The following is a 17,371-nucleotide window of genomic DNA, read 5'->3' as shown; positions in this document are numbered from 1 at the left end:
TGTGACTTATGAAGAAAAACAATTAAAAGAGAATCGTTTTGGTAATGTGTTATAAAATAAATTGACAAAGAGTAAAGAACAAAAAAAATGAGTGAGCAAAAGAGAGAGCATATTTTATTGATCAATCAGAATATTTACAAAGCTTATCCAAAATTTCTATTTATAAGCATAAGAAGTATAAATGAAGATTATTAGAATTTAAAATTCATCAAAACTCATCTTGATCTTGATAGACATTCACTTAATAAGATATTCATAACAATAATAAGCATATTTTATATTATTCTTTTTAACTTATGTTCCAATAGTCCAAATTTTCTAAAAACAATTATTTATTACAGTCCCTAATCTTTAAAATGAATGATTTCAATATTTTAAATTTTCTGAAATTTTTATTTTTGGAACCTCTTCCGTATTAATCTTTCTTTTCCAAACTGCCAAGTTAATTTGTAAGCAAAACTGAGATGAATAGCTTCTCCTTCATCCTTACCTGAAATCTGGTTTTCTAAATAGAAGTAGAAAAGGCCCACTAACTGGTTCTTTTACATGCAATGTCTTGGACTCAAAACTTGTTTATTCAGTGTACCTGCACAATCATAAGAGTCTTTCTGAGCACGAGATCTTAAATTTAGGCACTCGAGTTGCAGACACTAGATACATACCCCATAACAGGAATGCCGAAGCATAAAAAGGGAACTAAGCTCTTGCATAAAACAAGTACCACCATCTTCAAATAAGTCCCAATATGTTCGTGCAAAACACAATTACACAAGTGCCACAGAAAATAAAACGAGAGATCAGGTCCACACATCATAAACTAATCTGCATCTTCCAAACATCTGACTCGCAAAGCACCCATAAAGGGTGATTTTGTCATATTACACAACATTTTTACAAGAGTGCATCAAACAGTGTCCGCATCACTTTCAAACATTCGAACCACCTCTGCCACCCCCTCGGCGATTTCCTTCTGGATGACACTATCTGGCATGTCAAATGTCCTCCTCATTGAAAGTGATCTCCCTTGGGGCTGAGGATCCACCACATCAAGCATCGCTTCCAGTTCGTCTACCATTGACTTCTTAGCAGCTCGCACCATTAGATCAGCTCCCTATATGATACAACACAGCACATCCAATTCAAATTGGTTTCAACTTCCATTTACATTCAAGCTAACTGCCAAGGTGTACAATTTCATGACAAAAGATGAGAATCCAAAATCACACTGAAATGAGCTTCAGATACTGAAACATGCTATCCTGATACCATCACCATCACCATTTCCATCTCCAATAAAGGCCTTAGTTCTTTAAAATACTTGTTTTAGTGAAAAAAATCCTAATGCATTTTGTCGATTAGAGATATTTATTCTCAGCAGGTTCATAACAACTTCGGCTTTGATAGATAGCATTCTTTCAACCCCTTATGGTTTGAGGCAGTAATGACTATTAACTGAATGCAACAAAATTTTGGGTCATTTTTCCTTCATTATGGTAACTATAATCAACTCCTCTTTAAAAGTAACATGATGATTCCATGAACGTCACTGAATCTTTTTTGAACCATAGTTTCATAATGGAAGCATGTCCAGCAAGCAGTTAATGATTCGACATCATTAAGTGCATTGACAGATCATACTATTGCTCCATTTTTAAGGGTAACAATAACTCGTGATGACTGTCATTAACTCATAAGTACCATTGATGAGAAAAAACATACACCAATTACTTGATCCAAAAACATGGTAACAGATTAAATTATCATTCGATGTGTTAGATGCGCACAACTGAAGTCATAATATATTCAAATATATTCTCATTGGACCTATTTGATGGCTGACTATCACATAAGTTTGACAAATTAAAAGTCCAAAGCGAGAAAGATAGTGTACCTCAATGGCATCAACAGTAAGGAGCAGCACAATGATTTTCTCAGAGAACCTTTGGCGTTCTTCTGCATCCTGGGCTACTCGACGACGATAGGAGAAGTTATTAAAATATGATCTGATCTCTTTCAGCTTAGTCTTGGCAATTGCCAATTCCCTAAGGGCACGAAGAGCCTGTGATCTACGGATCAGGTAAGCTCTGAATGTTACTTGGATCACCAAAGCAGCATCTTGAGGAGACAATTCCTTCTTCTTGCCCCTGTTATTTCTTATAACTCCAGCTCTTTTGGAAAAAGCCTAGTTACAAGTGTTCATAGTAGGGAAAATGAAGATAAGGATCGATTCATTTCCTCAAATACTAAGTTAGATATTATTGGAGGATCACTAAAGGTGGCAGCGATTAGTCAAGAAACTAATAAAATAAGAAATGTCGTTTTCAGGATCTGCTGAAAAGGAAATTAAACGTCTTAATTTTGATAGAGAAAGCAATTCATCGTTACACAACTCAAGCGGAATAAACTAAACTAAATTCATCAAACCTGTCTTAAAACGACAGCTCCGTGATCTGACGGCTCTTCGATCTCCACTACACGCGGAACATTCTCTCCTTTCTTGTCCTTTTTCTGATGCTTCTTCTCATTCTTTTCCTTCTTCTCCGATTTGCTACATTCACTTGCATCGCCACCAGTGGATGCTGAGAACACGTACTTTCTCGAGATAGGCCCATCAATTCCCTTTCCTTCAATCTCAGTCGTCCATTTATACTTTTTCTCTTTCACCTCTTCTGTCTTCTTCCCATCCTTGATCTCCGCTACCCATTTGTACTTCCTCTCAACCGGCCCCTTGATCTCCGCAGTCCACGTGTACTTCCTGTCCCCTCCGGAGTTCCTCCCGTTAACGAGACGGTCGAATTTAGACTCCAGCGCCGTAACTCGGTCGCACAAGGTTTGAATAGAAAACTCGGGTTCGACTCGGCGTTGTACCCTCTTGTACGAACGAAACGACGGCGTTCTCTCGATTTGGACCAGATCAGTGACGTTGTCGTAGATATCGAAGGGGCTAAAGCAAGGGAAAGGACTCAGTAGGTCGAGGGCGGAGCTAAGTTCATGTTCTGCTTCGAAAAATGAGGGAAAAGCTAAGGGCTTGTGAGCGAGAATGGAGGTTTCTTTAACACAGAGAGAGGGAGAGTAAGGGTCGAAGATGTCAGTTACCCTGAAACGGCTCATGGCTGATGAAGGAAGGAGCTGGTGGAATTTTGGACTCAATGAGTCAGTGTCAGCAAAAAATCAAAGGGAAAGCGAGTTAGGGTTTGGGTTTGGGTTTGGGTTGAAAAGAAAATCCTCTTTGATCCATCCATCTTTTATGAAATGGAAAGGGAATAGGACAAATCTGTGTACTGAACGAGGAGGGAACAGTCAAAAAGGGAGGGTAGAGTTGGGAATCCAAGTGGGGGAGAACAGCTAAGAGGAATGAGAGACGAAGGGTGAGAAGTGAAAACACGGTTACGCCGCATATGAAAGGAGAGTGAATGGACAGAAATAGGCATGAGGGTGGTGAAGAATTACGGGGACACGAAGATCTGATAGTGCGATTCCAAGTTGAAAGTAAAACGTGCAAAGGTGCAGCAGCGCAGGTCATGTGGGTTCAGTATGAGAGGTGACCCCACGTGACGTGAGATTCGGCCCAACCATGGCCTTAATTTAAGGATGATGATAGAGCAAGCATCGGATACTTCAATTTTCCTTTTTACTATACAAATTTTAATTTTATTGATATGGCAATAAAGTTAGGTTTTAGAGTGCAAAGGTTTTCAATTTTTTTAAAAAAAAAGTAATTAAATTTTTTTAATTATTTGGGTACTTTTTTTTATCGTTAATTTTAATAGTTGACCGTTAAAATTAATTATTTTTATTTTTTTAATTAAAGTTAGCTTGTGTCACAACCACAGCGTGACACGTGGTAAGAAAATTATAAAAGATAAAAGTTAATAAAAGTTATAAAAAATTATTAAACTTTAAAAAAAATATTAAAATTTTTTGAAAAATTCGTAAAAATTATAAAAAAAATTATAAAATATATCAAAAAGTCATTTAACCATTCATTTTAATTGTTAACCGTCAAAGTTAATGACTCTAATATTTTCAGTTAAAACCATCACGTGCCGTAACACATGACATGTAACGAAAAATGATAAAAATTAAAAATCAATAAAATATATAGAAAAATTATAAAATGCTTCTTGGTAGAATACTTTTTTTACAAATTTTATATTTCTTTACATTTTCTATAATTCCCTTACGACTTCATAAATTTTTATAATTTTTTTCTATATTTCTATATAGTTTACACTTTTTTACTCTTTTACATTTTTTTCCTAATTTTTAATAAATTTTATATTTTTTATTAAAAATATGACATTTATTGATTTTTATTTTTTATTATTTGTTAGTCACATGTCACTCTGTGGTTGTGACATGTGATGGTTTTAACAAAAAAAAATTAGGGGCGGTTAACTTTAACGATCAACTGTTAAAGTTAACGGTCAAAGAGTCTTTTTGATACATTTTGATAGTTCAAATATTCAATTGAATGTAAAAAGAGAGAGAGAAAAGGGGATTAATTGCTTCTTTATAAAAATAAAAAAAGTTTGAGGGTCTTTTTTATATATTTTAAAAATTCAAGTACCTAATTGAGTGCAAAAAAAAGCATGGGCTTAATTATTTTTAAAAAAAAATTGAAGACTTTTTACACCATTAAACCATAAAGATATGTTAGATGATTATAGTTGAGTGGCACGTTGTATGGATTGGGCAGATTAGAAAAGTAGAGAAGAAGATGGGATGTGTTGTTGAAGGCAACTTTAGACATGAAAATTGTTGTTAAGATTGGTGGTAGTAGTACATTCGGCTTTCAGCTAATTTACCAAAAAAAGCCCATTTTTTTTAAAAATTACCGAAATGGGCCGGTTTTTTAATTATTTACCGGAATGGGTCATTTTTCGCGAAATCGCGTCCACGTCAGCGCGATGTCAGGGTACGTGACAGGACATCGCGTCCACGTCAGCGCGACCTGCTAACGTGGAAGGAAATCGCGTCCTTGAGGAAGCGATTTCCTTCCACGTCAGCAGGTCGCGCTGACGTGGACGCGATATGGCCGCGCGCGTGAACAGTGCCCAACGGTCAAAAAATTGACCGTTGCCCCCCCCAACGGTCAAATTTTTTTTTACTATATAAACCCCCCACCCCTTTTATTTTCACAAACAAATTCAATATCAATTTCCTTCAAAAATTCTCTCAATTCCGTTCAAAAATTCTCTCAAATTCCTTCCAAAATTCTCTCAAACTCTCAAATTCCTTCCAAAATCCTCTCAATTTCCTTCAAAAAATCTCCAAATCCATATTAAATTTATTTTTCTATTAAATTTCATTATTTTAAGAAAATTTTAAATTTTTTTATTTTTTTAAAATAATTTTAAAATTTTTAATATTTTCAACAATGGCCGGATCATTGATTCGTCTTAATAGGAATCACATATCGGTGGAGCAAATGAACATGGAAAGTATTAAATTTAAATTTTAAATTTTATTTAAGATATTTTTATTTATGTATTTTAGATATTTATTAATTTATTTTTTGTTATAAAAGGCTGAAGATCGGGTATTGGAATGCAATATTCGGAATATGCATGCTCCTCGATCATCGTTAGTAGAGAACTACCTGCGGGAAGTGGGATTTTGGCACGTTGCGACGGTAGGCCGAGGATGCAAGTTGGAGCCGAAACTGATCAGTGCGTTGATCGAGAGGTGGAGACCTGAGACGCACACATTTCATCTTCCATGTGGAGAGTGCACTATCACTCTAGAAGATGTCCATCTGCATTTGGGATTACCGGTGGACGGGCACCCAGTGACCGAGTCTGCCCAATCTAGCAATTGGGAGGCGGTGTGCTACGAGCTTTTGGGCGCCGTTCCGGATAAAATGGATGGAGGTAAGGTGGAGATGGGCTGGTTACGTGCCACCTTCCCCGATCTGAATGGAAATTCAACCGAAATTGAAAGAATCTGATATGCTCGATCATACATTCTTCAAATAATTGGAGGCTATCTCATGGCCGACACGTCATGGAGCCGTGTACATTTAAGGTGGCTGCTAAAACTCGTTGATTTTAGAGCAGTCGGTGAATTTAGTTAGGGGTCTGCCGTCTTGACAACATTATATCGGGAGATGTGCGGGGCGACCAAACCGAGGAGAGCAAAAATCAGAGGATGTCTGTCACTACTGCAATCATGGGTACAGTTTCACTTTCCATTTCTACGTCCTCGAGTGAACCACCCATATACATTCTCACTCGTAACGAGGTAAATTTTATATTACATTTTGAAATTGTTATGTAGATTTTGTAAGAATAAAAGTATGCTAAAAATTTATTTAATTAGGTGGAACCATCCGGCGAGTTACGTGGATTACCGTCTGAACTTGAAGATATACGGCTTCTATTGGACCAACGGTCGAAAGCAGAAGTAAGGGTCTGTTTGATTGAAGGAATTGATTTTCCGGAAAATCATTTCCAACTTTTCCAGTGTTTGATTGACGGAAAACATTTTCCATTTGGAAAATGAACTCCAAAATAAGGGAAAATAGGTTACATTTTAGGGAAAATGTCTTACCCTTTCAATTTCCGTAAGACATTTTCCGTGCTCTTCTCTCTATCGCCTCCTTCATTCCTTCCTTCATTTCCGGTAGAAAATTGCTTATGTTTATCGATTTTTCAGTAACTTGTTTTTTTAATTATTCAATACTTGTTTTTTTAACACAATTACAAATAATTTATTTGATATTAATTTTTTTTCAATTTATAACGATTAATATTGTAGCTTAATAATTGAGTATTCTTATAAATAAATCATTGCAATATATGTAAAAATAATTTAAAATATAAAAATTTATTAATATATATCAATATATGTAAAAACAATTTTTTCGAAAAATATTTTCAAGAAATCTGCCAAACAGCCGAAAATATTTTACACAGATTCAATCAAACACCAGAAAATATTTTCCAGTAAATCATTTTACAGAAAAGTAAAACATTTTCCCGAAATCATTTTACGGAAAATATTTTACTGGCAATCAAACAGACCCTAAGTATTATTGCAAATAGATATTTCCATACATTCGCTAGTGGATTGATATTTAGTATTTATTATTTAGTATTATGTATATAAGTAATATTTCTATCATGTTCATGTAGTTTCAATGGACACCATACGAGGATCCGGCAATCCGGGCAGTAATCCCGGAAGAGTTTTTACAAAATTCGGACGCTTGGCACGTGAAAGTGGTGTTGATCAACTATGCAACTGTGGAGCCCTACCAGACAGACAGAGTCCTACGACAGTTTGGATGTAGACAACCAATCCCTACGGACCCTGAGGTGTTTGACGAGCACCACAAAATCGACCTTCGGCTATTAGGTACGATTGGCCTAGATACTGGTCAGAGTACACGGAAATGTGGGAAAATCGGCATGAATATCTATCTACTCGGGAACAAATCATCGTTCCCGAGTTAGCGTGCGTTCCAGAATACATGTCATGGTTTAGGATCCATTGGAAGCCGTATTTACTTACGCCAGAGGAGAGGCAGCGGCAAATACGTGTCGGAAGGGAAAGGCGCGGGCCTCTAAATCTAAGGGGACAAGACTACAATGGCATCCCATCAACGAGGCCCAGACATTCACCCAGCTCATCATCAGCGGTCATTCAATCACCGTCCCTAACGAGAGCACCGATGCAGTCACCTGACGCAGCAATTCAACAGAGGATACCCACGCAATCGCCCTTCCCTATGATGCCAGATATGTTTCCTAGCCCTTATATGTACCCTAACCCGTACATGTATCCTTTTCCGAATCCTATGGCAGGTTGGAGCCAAATGCTCGGATCAGCTCCATTTCCTGTAATACCGAGCGGACCACCGATAACTAGGCCATTGGCACAGGAGGGGTCGCAAGGGGGGCCGTCGGGGAGCTCTCCTTTTTACCAATCGCCAGCAACGCATGGCTTTCAAACTCCGTCGCCGTTCATGATGCAAACACCTCCACATACAGTATTCTTTGAAGGTGGATCATCGTCCCAAGTCCGACAAGCAGATGCCGAACCGAAAGAACAACAATCACCACCCGAGGAAGAACAACCGCCGCCGGAAGCTAGAGGAAGGAGGAGTCCAGCGCGTAACTGTCAACGGCCGCCATGTGGAACCGAATCCCCCGGTCATAGACATTGATTACCGTATTAAAATTTATCATTTGATGTAATGAAATAGAAGTTTATGACGATGTAATACACATAGAAATTTTTCCGAGTTATTTTGACATTATTTGATTAAAAACCCTAACCCTAACCTAATTTAATTAAAACCCTAACTTAACTTAATTAAAAACCCTAACCTAACTTAATTTAATTAAAAACCCTTACCCTAACCTAATTTAATTAAAAACCCTAACTTAACTTAATTAAAAACCCTAACCTAATTTAATTTAATTAAAAACCCTAACCTAATATAATTAAAAACCCTAGCCTAATTTAATTTAATTAAAAATCCTAACCTAATTTAGTTAAAAACCCTAACCCTAACCTATTTTACATGAAAACCCTAACACTAACCTAATTTAATTAAAAACCCTAACTTAACTTAATTAAAAACCCTAACCTAATTTAATTTAATTAAAAACCCTAACCTAATTTAATTTAATTAAAAACCCCAACCTAATTTAATTTAATTAAAATCCCTAACCTAATTTAATTTAATTAAAATCCCTAAACTAATTTAATTTAATTAAAATCCCTAACCTAATTTAATTAAAATCCCTAACCTAATTTAGTTAAAAACCCTAACCCTAACCTATTTTAATTAAAAACCCTAACTTAACTTAATTAAAAACCCTAACCTAATTTAATTTAATTAACAGAAGAACTTTCATTGACAGAACTTTCATTGGTGTCGTTCCGAAGATTTTACGCCTAATTCTTTTACGGAGTTCTGTCAAATCTATGTTTTGGCTAAATGACAGTTGCACCGTCTTCTCCGACAAAAAAACAACACCATTCTCGGTGTGGCAAACCTCACCATCGTAGTAAATAACAGCACTAATACGTTCACTCATTTTGAAACTCTAAGTTTCTTAGCCTCTCTAAAATGTTTCTGCTGTGAGTTATGCATTCTAAGAACATTTTCTGCCTAATTTATAGCCTCAGCCCAAACTTGTTACTGTAGCAAAATCGCGTCCACGAGGGCGTGATTTGACACTATTTGCTCAGAAACGTCAAAAAAAATATTTCCTACATGACCAACTGTAGCGAAATCGCGTCCACGAGGGTGCGATTTCACAATTTCTTCTCATATAGCATCCTGGTATCAGCGATTTTATACTATTTGCTCAGAAAACGTCAAAAAAAATTATTTCTTACATGACCACTGTAGCGAAATCGCGTCCACGAGGCCACGATTTCACAATTTCTTCTCAAATAGCATCCTGGTAGAAACGATTTCCCACTATTTGACCAGATACGTCAATTCGAAAAAAAAAATTCCGGGACCTTTAACCCCTAAAAAGCCTGCACCCTAAACCCTAAAAGGCAAAAAACTCAAACGTAAAATCAGCGTCAAAATCGCGTCCTCGGTACCGCGCTACGTGGCATGACATCGCGTCCACGTCAGCGCGACCTGCTGAGAAGGAAATCGCTTCCTCAAGGACGCGATTTCCTTCCACGTCAGCAGGTCGCGCTGACGTGGACGCGATTTCGCGAAAAATGGCTCATTCCGGTAAATAATTAAAAAACCGGCCCATTTCAGTAATTTTTTTAAAAAATGGGTTTTTTTTGGTAAATTAGCCTCGGCTTTCAACCTAAAAATGAAAGACAAGGGGAAAGAAAAGGTATGAATTTTGTAATTAATTTTTAGGGTTTTCACTTTATAATTTTATAATTATAATTTTTCATCACACCATCCATATTTAATTTAAGTTTAATTTGTTATTCATAAACACCCGAATTTTAAAATCTAAGTTGATGATGTGTTTATATTTTTCAAAAATAATCTTAAGTTTGAATTATCTTTGTAAAAAAAAACTTTAAATTTAAAATTAATTTAAATGAAATTAAATTTTAATTTAACTTTATGTATATGTTAATTAACATATAAAATATTAGTGCTATGTCACATTCTGAACGAACTTATTTATTGTATGTGCGTGACATAAAATAAAAATTAATTATATACATTTAAACTTAAAATTAGATATACGGATAATTTTTTTTTTGTAGAAAATAACACAAATACAAATAACGTGACCATTTATAATGTCGTGATTAAAATATGTAGAAATGTAAGATGGCATAAATTTTTTAATTATCTAATTTTCAATATTAGAATATCGATAAATATTTTGTACAACACATGTAGGGGTGAGCAAAACTCGATTCGACTCGAAAAAATCGAAAAAAAATTCAAATTTTGAGTTAAACGAATCGAGTTATTCGAATCAACTCGATTTTTTTTCAAATTTCGAGTTCGAATCGAGTTGAGTTTTTGAATTCGAATAACTCGAATAATTCGAATATCAAACTATAATATTTTACATTTTTACCCTAAACTCCCAAACCTTTTTACTTTTTACTCAAAACTTTTACTCCTTTCCACTTTCCCCCCAAAACTTTTACTCCCCTCCACTCCCAACCCCCAATCTACCCAAAATCCATTTCCCACCAAAATTTTACTCTCCCATTTATTTTTTCTCAAAATTTTACTCCCAAAAATCCTTAAAACCTTTTATTCCCCCCCCCAAATTTTTACTCCCTCCCACTTTTCCCCTAAAACTTTTATTCTCTTCCCATCCCACCTCCCATCTACCCCAAACCCTCCCCCCTCTAATTTTTTTTAATATTTTCCCTCCAAAATTTTACTCCCCCTATTTACTTTCCCTCAAACTTTTATTCCCCAAAACTTTTTATTTTCCCCCTAAACTTTTACTTCTCACCCTTTACTCTAAAAAAAATCAATATTATCCAAAAAAAATCACTAAACATAAATAATAATTTTATTTATATCTACTATTTATATTATTAAATTGAATTTCATATTTTATATTATTTATATTATTGAATTGTTTAGTCATATTGAATATTTATATTAAAATTGAATTATTAATTATGCCATAAAATATTCTTGTTAAAATTTTATATTAGCATCAATTTCACATTTTATTTTTAAAATAAATTTTATTAAAAAAATCATATTTTTACATTTAATATATTTTTTAATTCCAAAATACATAGTGGCAAGAATCTGAAGATAATTGAAACAACTAAGCAAGCAAAGAATATATTTTAATTATTCCAAAATGGCTCACATCTCTTGATTTAAATAAAAAAAACCAAAGCTGATGTAATTATTAAATCCAATAATTAAATATTCTACCCAAAATGATTATTTTAAAATTAATTAACTTAATTAAATAATTTATACAATTAAATTTAAAAAAATCATAATTGTTATAAAATAAAAATACAAAAAGTAAATAACAAAGAGAATGTGAGAGCAAAGAGTGAGTGTATTTTATTGATCAATCAGAATATTTACAAAACTTTTCCAAAGTCTCTATTTATAGGCATAAGAAGTATAAATGAAGTAGAGATCTACTTCTAATGACTATTAGAATTTAAATTTCATTAAAACTTATCTTGATCTTAATGGACATCCACTTAATAAGATATTCATAACACTCCTCCTTGGATGTTCATTAGTAGATAATGTGCCTCGTTAAAATCTTGCTAAGATAAAAATCCTATGGAAAAAATCATTGTGAAGGAAAGAGTACACATATCTATAATACGCATAATATGCTACACCATTAAAAACCTTACCAGGAAAACCCAATGGACAAAACCTCGGTTAAGGGAAAAAGAGTACAGTGCGTATTTACTCCCCTTATGAAAACATCACATATTTTCTTATATTTTACGTATTCAATCTTGAATACTAGTTTTTCAAATGACTATTTGAATGTATTTGTCAAGCATTTATATCAACGTTCTTTTGAAAGTCATGAGTGAGGGAAATTTTGGGGTAAATATATTTTGATATCTTCAGGAGTTTCAACAATAATCATAGTAAATTTTAAACATGATTCTTCTATAAAAACACAAATAGGTATTTTGGATCATTTTATAATCCCCATTCAACTACTATTTACCACATATATTCAAATTATTTCAATTCATATAAATGAACAATTTCCCGAGAATCTCAATATGCTTCTAGCAACCTAAATCCTTTAAGGATTTTAATATAAACTTTACTATATAGTGGTTCATAAAAGGTTGTAATAACAACCATTAGGCGCAAGTTAATCTTTTATGAGTTGTCAAAATAATATATCTAAAGGTTATTGCATCCACCACAAAAGAATATAATATCTTTTCATAATCAATGCCAGGACTTAGCGAAAATTTTCATATTTTTATTTCGTTTTTGCAAAACTACGCCATTTGCACCCTCACTAGTTTTATACATTTAGATATTTAGACTACTGGTCAAAAAACTCCATGAATTTAATTGTACTTAAGTTGCATCTTTCTATTTTAACCAATCTATTCGATATCTATATTTTTCAATAGATCTATTCAAGATCCTCCTTTTATTTCATTATTTTAATAATAATATTGCATGCAAAACCATTGTCGACAACTTTTATTATTCAGTTCCACGTTTTCTTGAATTGGCGTAACTTGTTGAGATATCTTATTTTCACTATTTTAATCTTCAGTTTCAGGTACTTGAATCTCTTATGAAGTTTTACTTATTAGTTATGTCTTGGGTCTCTTCTGCCTTCACTATATATCTAGATTTATTATTTTCTTCGATGAGAATTTTCATTTTTGGAACTTGTAATGAGTTATCCTTGTTGAACTTCTGGTTCAAATTACTCTCTCCCTAACTCATTACAAGTTATTATTTCTCTCCCCCTAATGTCAGGAAAATTATCGAATCAAAATATTAACCACAAATCATGACATAATTGAACCTCAAATACATTCAAAACATCTAATAATACAAAGAGACTTGTAATTAATATATATTCCCACTTTTCTTTGAGGATTCACTCATCTTTGTATGTTGTGGTGGAGCAATTGGAACTTATATGCACATACAAAAATTCAAAGATGAGAAATATTTAGCTCTTGACTAAAAACCAATTGTAATGGAGAGTATTTATAACTTATTGGCTTGATGTGTACAACACGTAAATCAATATAATCTCATGTTGAAATAGGAAGTTTAGTTCTCATAAGTAATGATTTAGATATTAATCATATGCGTTCAATCAATAAATTTTCTAAACCATTATGCGCATAAGTAACAAACTTTTACAAAAGTTTTTCAAACTCAATCAATAAAAGAATGAGATATAAACTCATTGGTATTAGCAAGATGAATTGTCTTAGTTGCATGATCTGAAATTAATTATTTAAATAATCAATCTTGCAAACAACAAGTTACAAATTGATAACACATATGTGATTACTTTTTAGATGCATCTACCAAAATCATATAATATCAAAACCATCCACATGGTGGATGAATGAACCCATATTCATTTCAAAAATGCAATACATTGAATCTCAACTTTAGCTAATGAGTTTCTAAGAATCAATTTTCATTGAGAACAAACAACAAATGAGAATTCTTTAAATTAAAGAATCTTCTAGTTCTTTAATGAATGTACATATGAATTCTCAATTAATTTCTACATCATATATGATCTAGGATGGTATAACTAGTCACGCCAAGTAGTAAATACATTTGTGTTAGTAAACTTCTGGTTTACTTTAACATGCATTTCAATTGAACTAATAATGTCAATATAAAGACAAATTGATAATTTTACTATTATTTCTTTTACTTTGTATCCGCATATAAATACTATTGTGACATCTACTACTAGAAATGTCTAAATCAATGTGAAGTCTATAATGCCACTAAGTCAACAAAATAAATATAGTTTTCAAATAATTATATGCAATATTCACTTCAAGAAATATGTCAAAATCTTTTTTCTACGTTGAGTTTTGACGATTTTATCAAGAAGTAAGCAAATTAAACTCCAGTAGTAGACTTTAAATCCAATCAAATTTATTAATAGCAAAATTTAAGAGTGAATCTTATTTTCCAAGTGTACAACATGTACATAACCAATGCCTTTTCATACATGAGTTTTCTCTCTTGCAAGTTCTCATCAGTAATATTTTTCCACATAATTTTAATTGAGAACTTATGCTAAATACTATAGAGTTATACTCACAATTTTAAAAAAAACTTGCAACTTCAGGTGCATCCAACCTTAACGAGCTTTAGATAGAATTACCATATTCTATTGCTCATAAGTAGATCTTTCACAGTCAAATATTTTACTTTCAACCCCTTAATAAGAATAATGACAAAAGAAGATCACAAAGATAGTCACAGTCAATTCAGTTTAATAACAAGAGTAATCAATAATTCAATCCTTCCTTTTTTTATATCCTTTTAAAATAGATATTTATAGCAATAGTGATTCATATGAAATATAATTGTAACGCCCTGAATAATTTATTTCTGTTTTTGTAAATCCTGACACAAATGTGTATCTGTTTCAGTTGCTAAGTATTCTGGGTTCTGTTATTTTTTTATCCCAGCCTTATCCTGTTGGGTATGCTTATGTTTTATTGTTTATAACTTATATCAGAATAAGCTTACTGGTTTGAGTGGTAAGGAGTTAACTTGCTGGAGGTCTTATGTTCGAATTCTCGTACGAGCGTGGATGTTAATTTTTGTCTCGGTTGTTTGAGAGAGTTTGGATGGGTTTGGAAGTCTGTATAAGTGGATGAGAGAATTGGTAGTTGGGATTGGGTTAGTAGGAGATTATGCCTAAACATGGGGGATTGTGGGATTTTATTTCATTTTAATTTTTAATTTTTATTATTTTTCTCTCTCTTCCCAAATTCCCTATGACGTTAGTTTCTCAAATTTTCTGACATTGTTTTTTCCTTCTTTTTCCTTTTCGACATTTTTTCTCTTTTTCTATAAATATTTTCTTTGTTCTTCTTCAATTTGGTTCGTCAACTGGTCGTTAGATCGTGTTACTGAAATTGTCGGGTTCTTTAATTAGCTTGGTAAGTAGAACTTCGTTTGTCGTTAACGTTTGGTTTTGAAATGTTAGTGATGTTAAATGGTAGCCACTGATTGGTAATTAATCGATGAAATCTGTGTTTAGGTGAAGGTTGTGAGGCAAAAAATTACACTTCAATGGCTTAGTACGCATTAGCAGGGGTTTATCGTCGACGGTGAGTTCTTGGGAATTGTTGAATTTCTATCGTGAATTTGTATTTTGGTTGCTAAATCGGTGTTTGGGGTACTAGTTTTTAGGTTTGAAAGGGATCGAGATTGATTTTGCATTAAAATATTACCAGGTGTGTACCTAAACACGAGAAAATGAGGTTCGACAAAAGCCAAAAATTGGGTCTGTCGAAGCCACACAGGCATGTGGCAGACCATGTGGCTGGCCGTGTGTGACACACAGCCGTGTGACTTTTGAGGGTGAGGCTGTGTGCGAGACACGGCCATGTAGGTCACACAAGCTAGGCCGGATTGGGCATGTGGGCTTTGGGCTAGGCTATGTGGGACACACGAACAAGGCCAATTTAGGCGTGTTGGTCTACACGGGCATGTGGGCCCAAAATTCTAAAATTTTCCTAGGGTTGCATGGGTCATTCTAATCGATTGTGGGCTTACCGTAGGGTTGGTAAGGGCTAACTAAACCCACTGTATGTGATATGTTAATCTGATAGTCTGATCTGAGTATGAAACTGATATACATGTCTAACTATACTACGTAAGTAAGTATAATATCTGTATACGAGCATGTTAATCATGTGATTCTATATCTGTTATCTGTTATCTGAGTGTTGTATTTGTATTTGTGGTGAGTTTTGTATATGTATATAGTTGGGCTTGGACATTCAACGGAGTAAATCCTGGGGGTATGTAGGGTCTTCATTATCATCCCCATAGTTAATCACAGTACTTTTCCATTTTTCAATCCCTCCAGCCAACAATTAGGTCAACTAGCTTATCATACTTCGTTGGGATTCTTGTATTTAATCCCTCATGTCTTGTTGTACCTTAGCTAATTGCTCTTATAGCTATGCTTGCAACTGATCTTGCATGTCTTTCTAAATTTGTTCCAATCTCTCTAATCTTTGATCCATTACTTTGGTTTTGTTGCGGGAACCGTAATGGTATTTAGTTGGTAGATTATTGTTGGTTTCCAGGGTACCTGTCATAATTTCGATTAAGTAAGGTCTTTTTATAGAATTTAATGCATATGATGAAATGTAATGCTGGTGAATAAAATGAATGCAAAAAGAGGCATTGATTCTGATTCAATTTTATTAGAATAACTTTACTAGAAAACAAATCTCTTTACATAAAATGGATATATTTACATATATGGCCTTGCCCTAATACTTAAAGTCTTGACTTTCCTAAGAAGCCAAGCTAATTCTCAGCCCCGATCTGATTCAGATTCATATTTTAAACTCAGCATGTCGCCTTGAACTGTTAGGGTTTACAAATGGTCGGCTACTTCCCATACTTGAGTCATATTTTCGCCCATGATGTAATCTCTATCCCTAATCTGACCTTGAGAGCGTTGGAGTTGCTCTTTCCTGTGTTCATTGTTTGTTTTAAGAAGTTCAACTCGAAGTTCACAATTTTGCAGTGTGGCCTCCAGCTCTTCTATCTTTCCTTTCAAATCTTCAATCTTATTTAAGCTTGCTTTCAACTCAATTGCGGAGTTGCGACTACGATATTGATGCAGTGACCTTTCTAATTCTGCCACCCGGGCTCTCAACCCAACCTTTTCATCGCAGCTTTCTAACAAATTTCTTTCTAATATTTTCTTTTTTGATTTCTTGCCACCATTGTTCTGATCTTTTACCCAACTCAGCAGTTCTCATCGATAGACACAGCTTCTCATAATTTGTTTTTAGACTGTCCAAGTCTTCCTCAGCCTTGTTATTTCCTTTTTTCATTTTTTCATTTTCTCGGCTTCTAAATTTTGGACGTTGATGTTTAATCATGGCTGAATCTTTTCTTCTTCCAACTATTTTATCTTTTTCCCCAACTCCGAACTCCTCTTTTCAAAGTCTTGCTTTATGATCTCTGATTCAGATGGGAGCACTTGTAAGTGTTCTTTTATAGGCAAAGTGTTTTATTGACTTAATAAAGGGACATTGTCGTTGACTCTTTTATCTCACCACCAATCATTTTCGAGGGTCGTTATGAGATTTGCAATAAATCTTTTTATTCTATGGGTTTGGTTCCAAGCGTTCGATATTTCACGAACCTTCTTCTTGTAATTATCACCCTTGTATGCAAACTCACACT

General features: G+C 34.0%; 1 protein-coding gene across 1 annotated transcript; it reads right to left on the bottom strand.

Annotated features, from left to right (window-relative positions):
* Positions 1 to 704: 704 nt before the first annotated feature.
* LOC107949666 (BAG family molecular chaperone regulator 7) lies at positions 705 to 3,612 on the bottom strand. Its single transcript, XM_016884395.2, has 3 exons — positions 2,425 to 3,612; positions 1,892 to 2,182; positions 705 to 1,111 (listed from the first exon to the last, which is right to left on the bottom strand). The coding sequence occupies exons 1-3, from the start codon at positions 3,109 to 3,111 to the stop codon at positions 905 to 907; spliced, it is 1,185 nt and encodes a 394-aa protein (XP_016739884.1). The 5' UTR covers positions 3,112 to 3,612; the 3' UTR covers positions 705 to 904.
* Positions 3,613 to 17,371: the final 13,759 nt, after the last annotated feature.

The sequence above is a fragment of the Gossypium hirsutum genome, chromosome D03, assembly GCF_007990345.1.
Source record: "Gossypium hirsutum isolate 1008001.06 chromosome D03, Gossypium_hirsutum_v2.1, whole genome shotgun sequence".
In the NCBI taxonomy this organism is placed as follows: Eukaryota; Viridiplantae; Streptophyta; class Magnoliopsida; order Malvales; family Malvaceae; genus Gossypium; species Gossypium hirsutum.
This window is presented reverse-complemented; position numbering and strand designations above follow the sequence as displayed.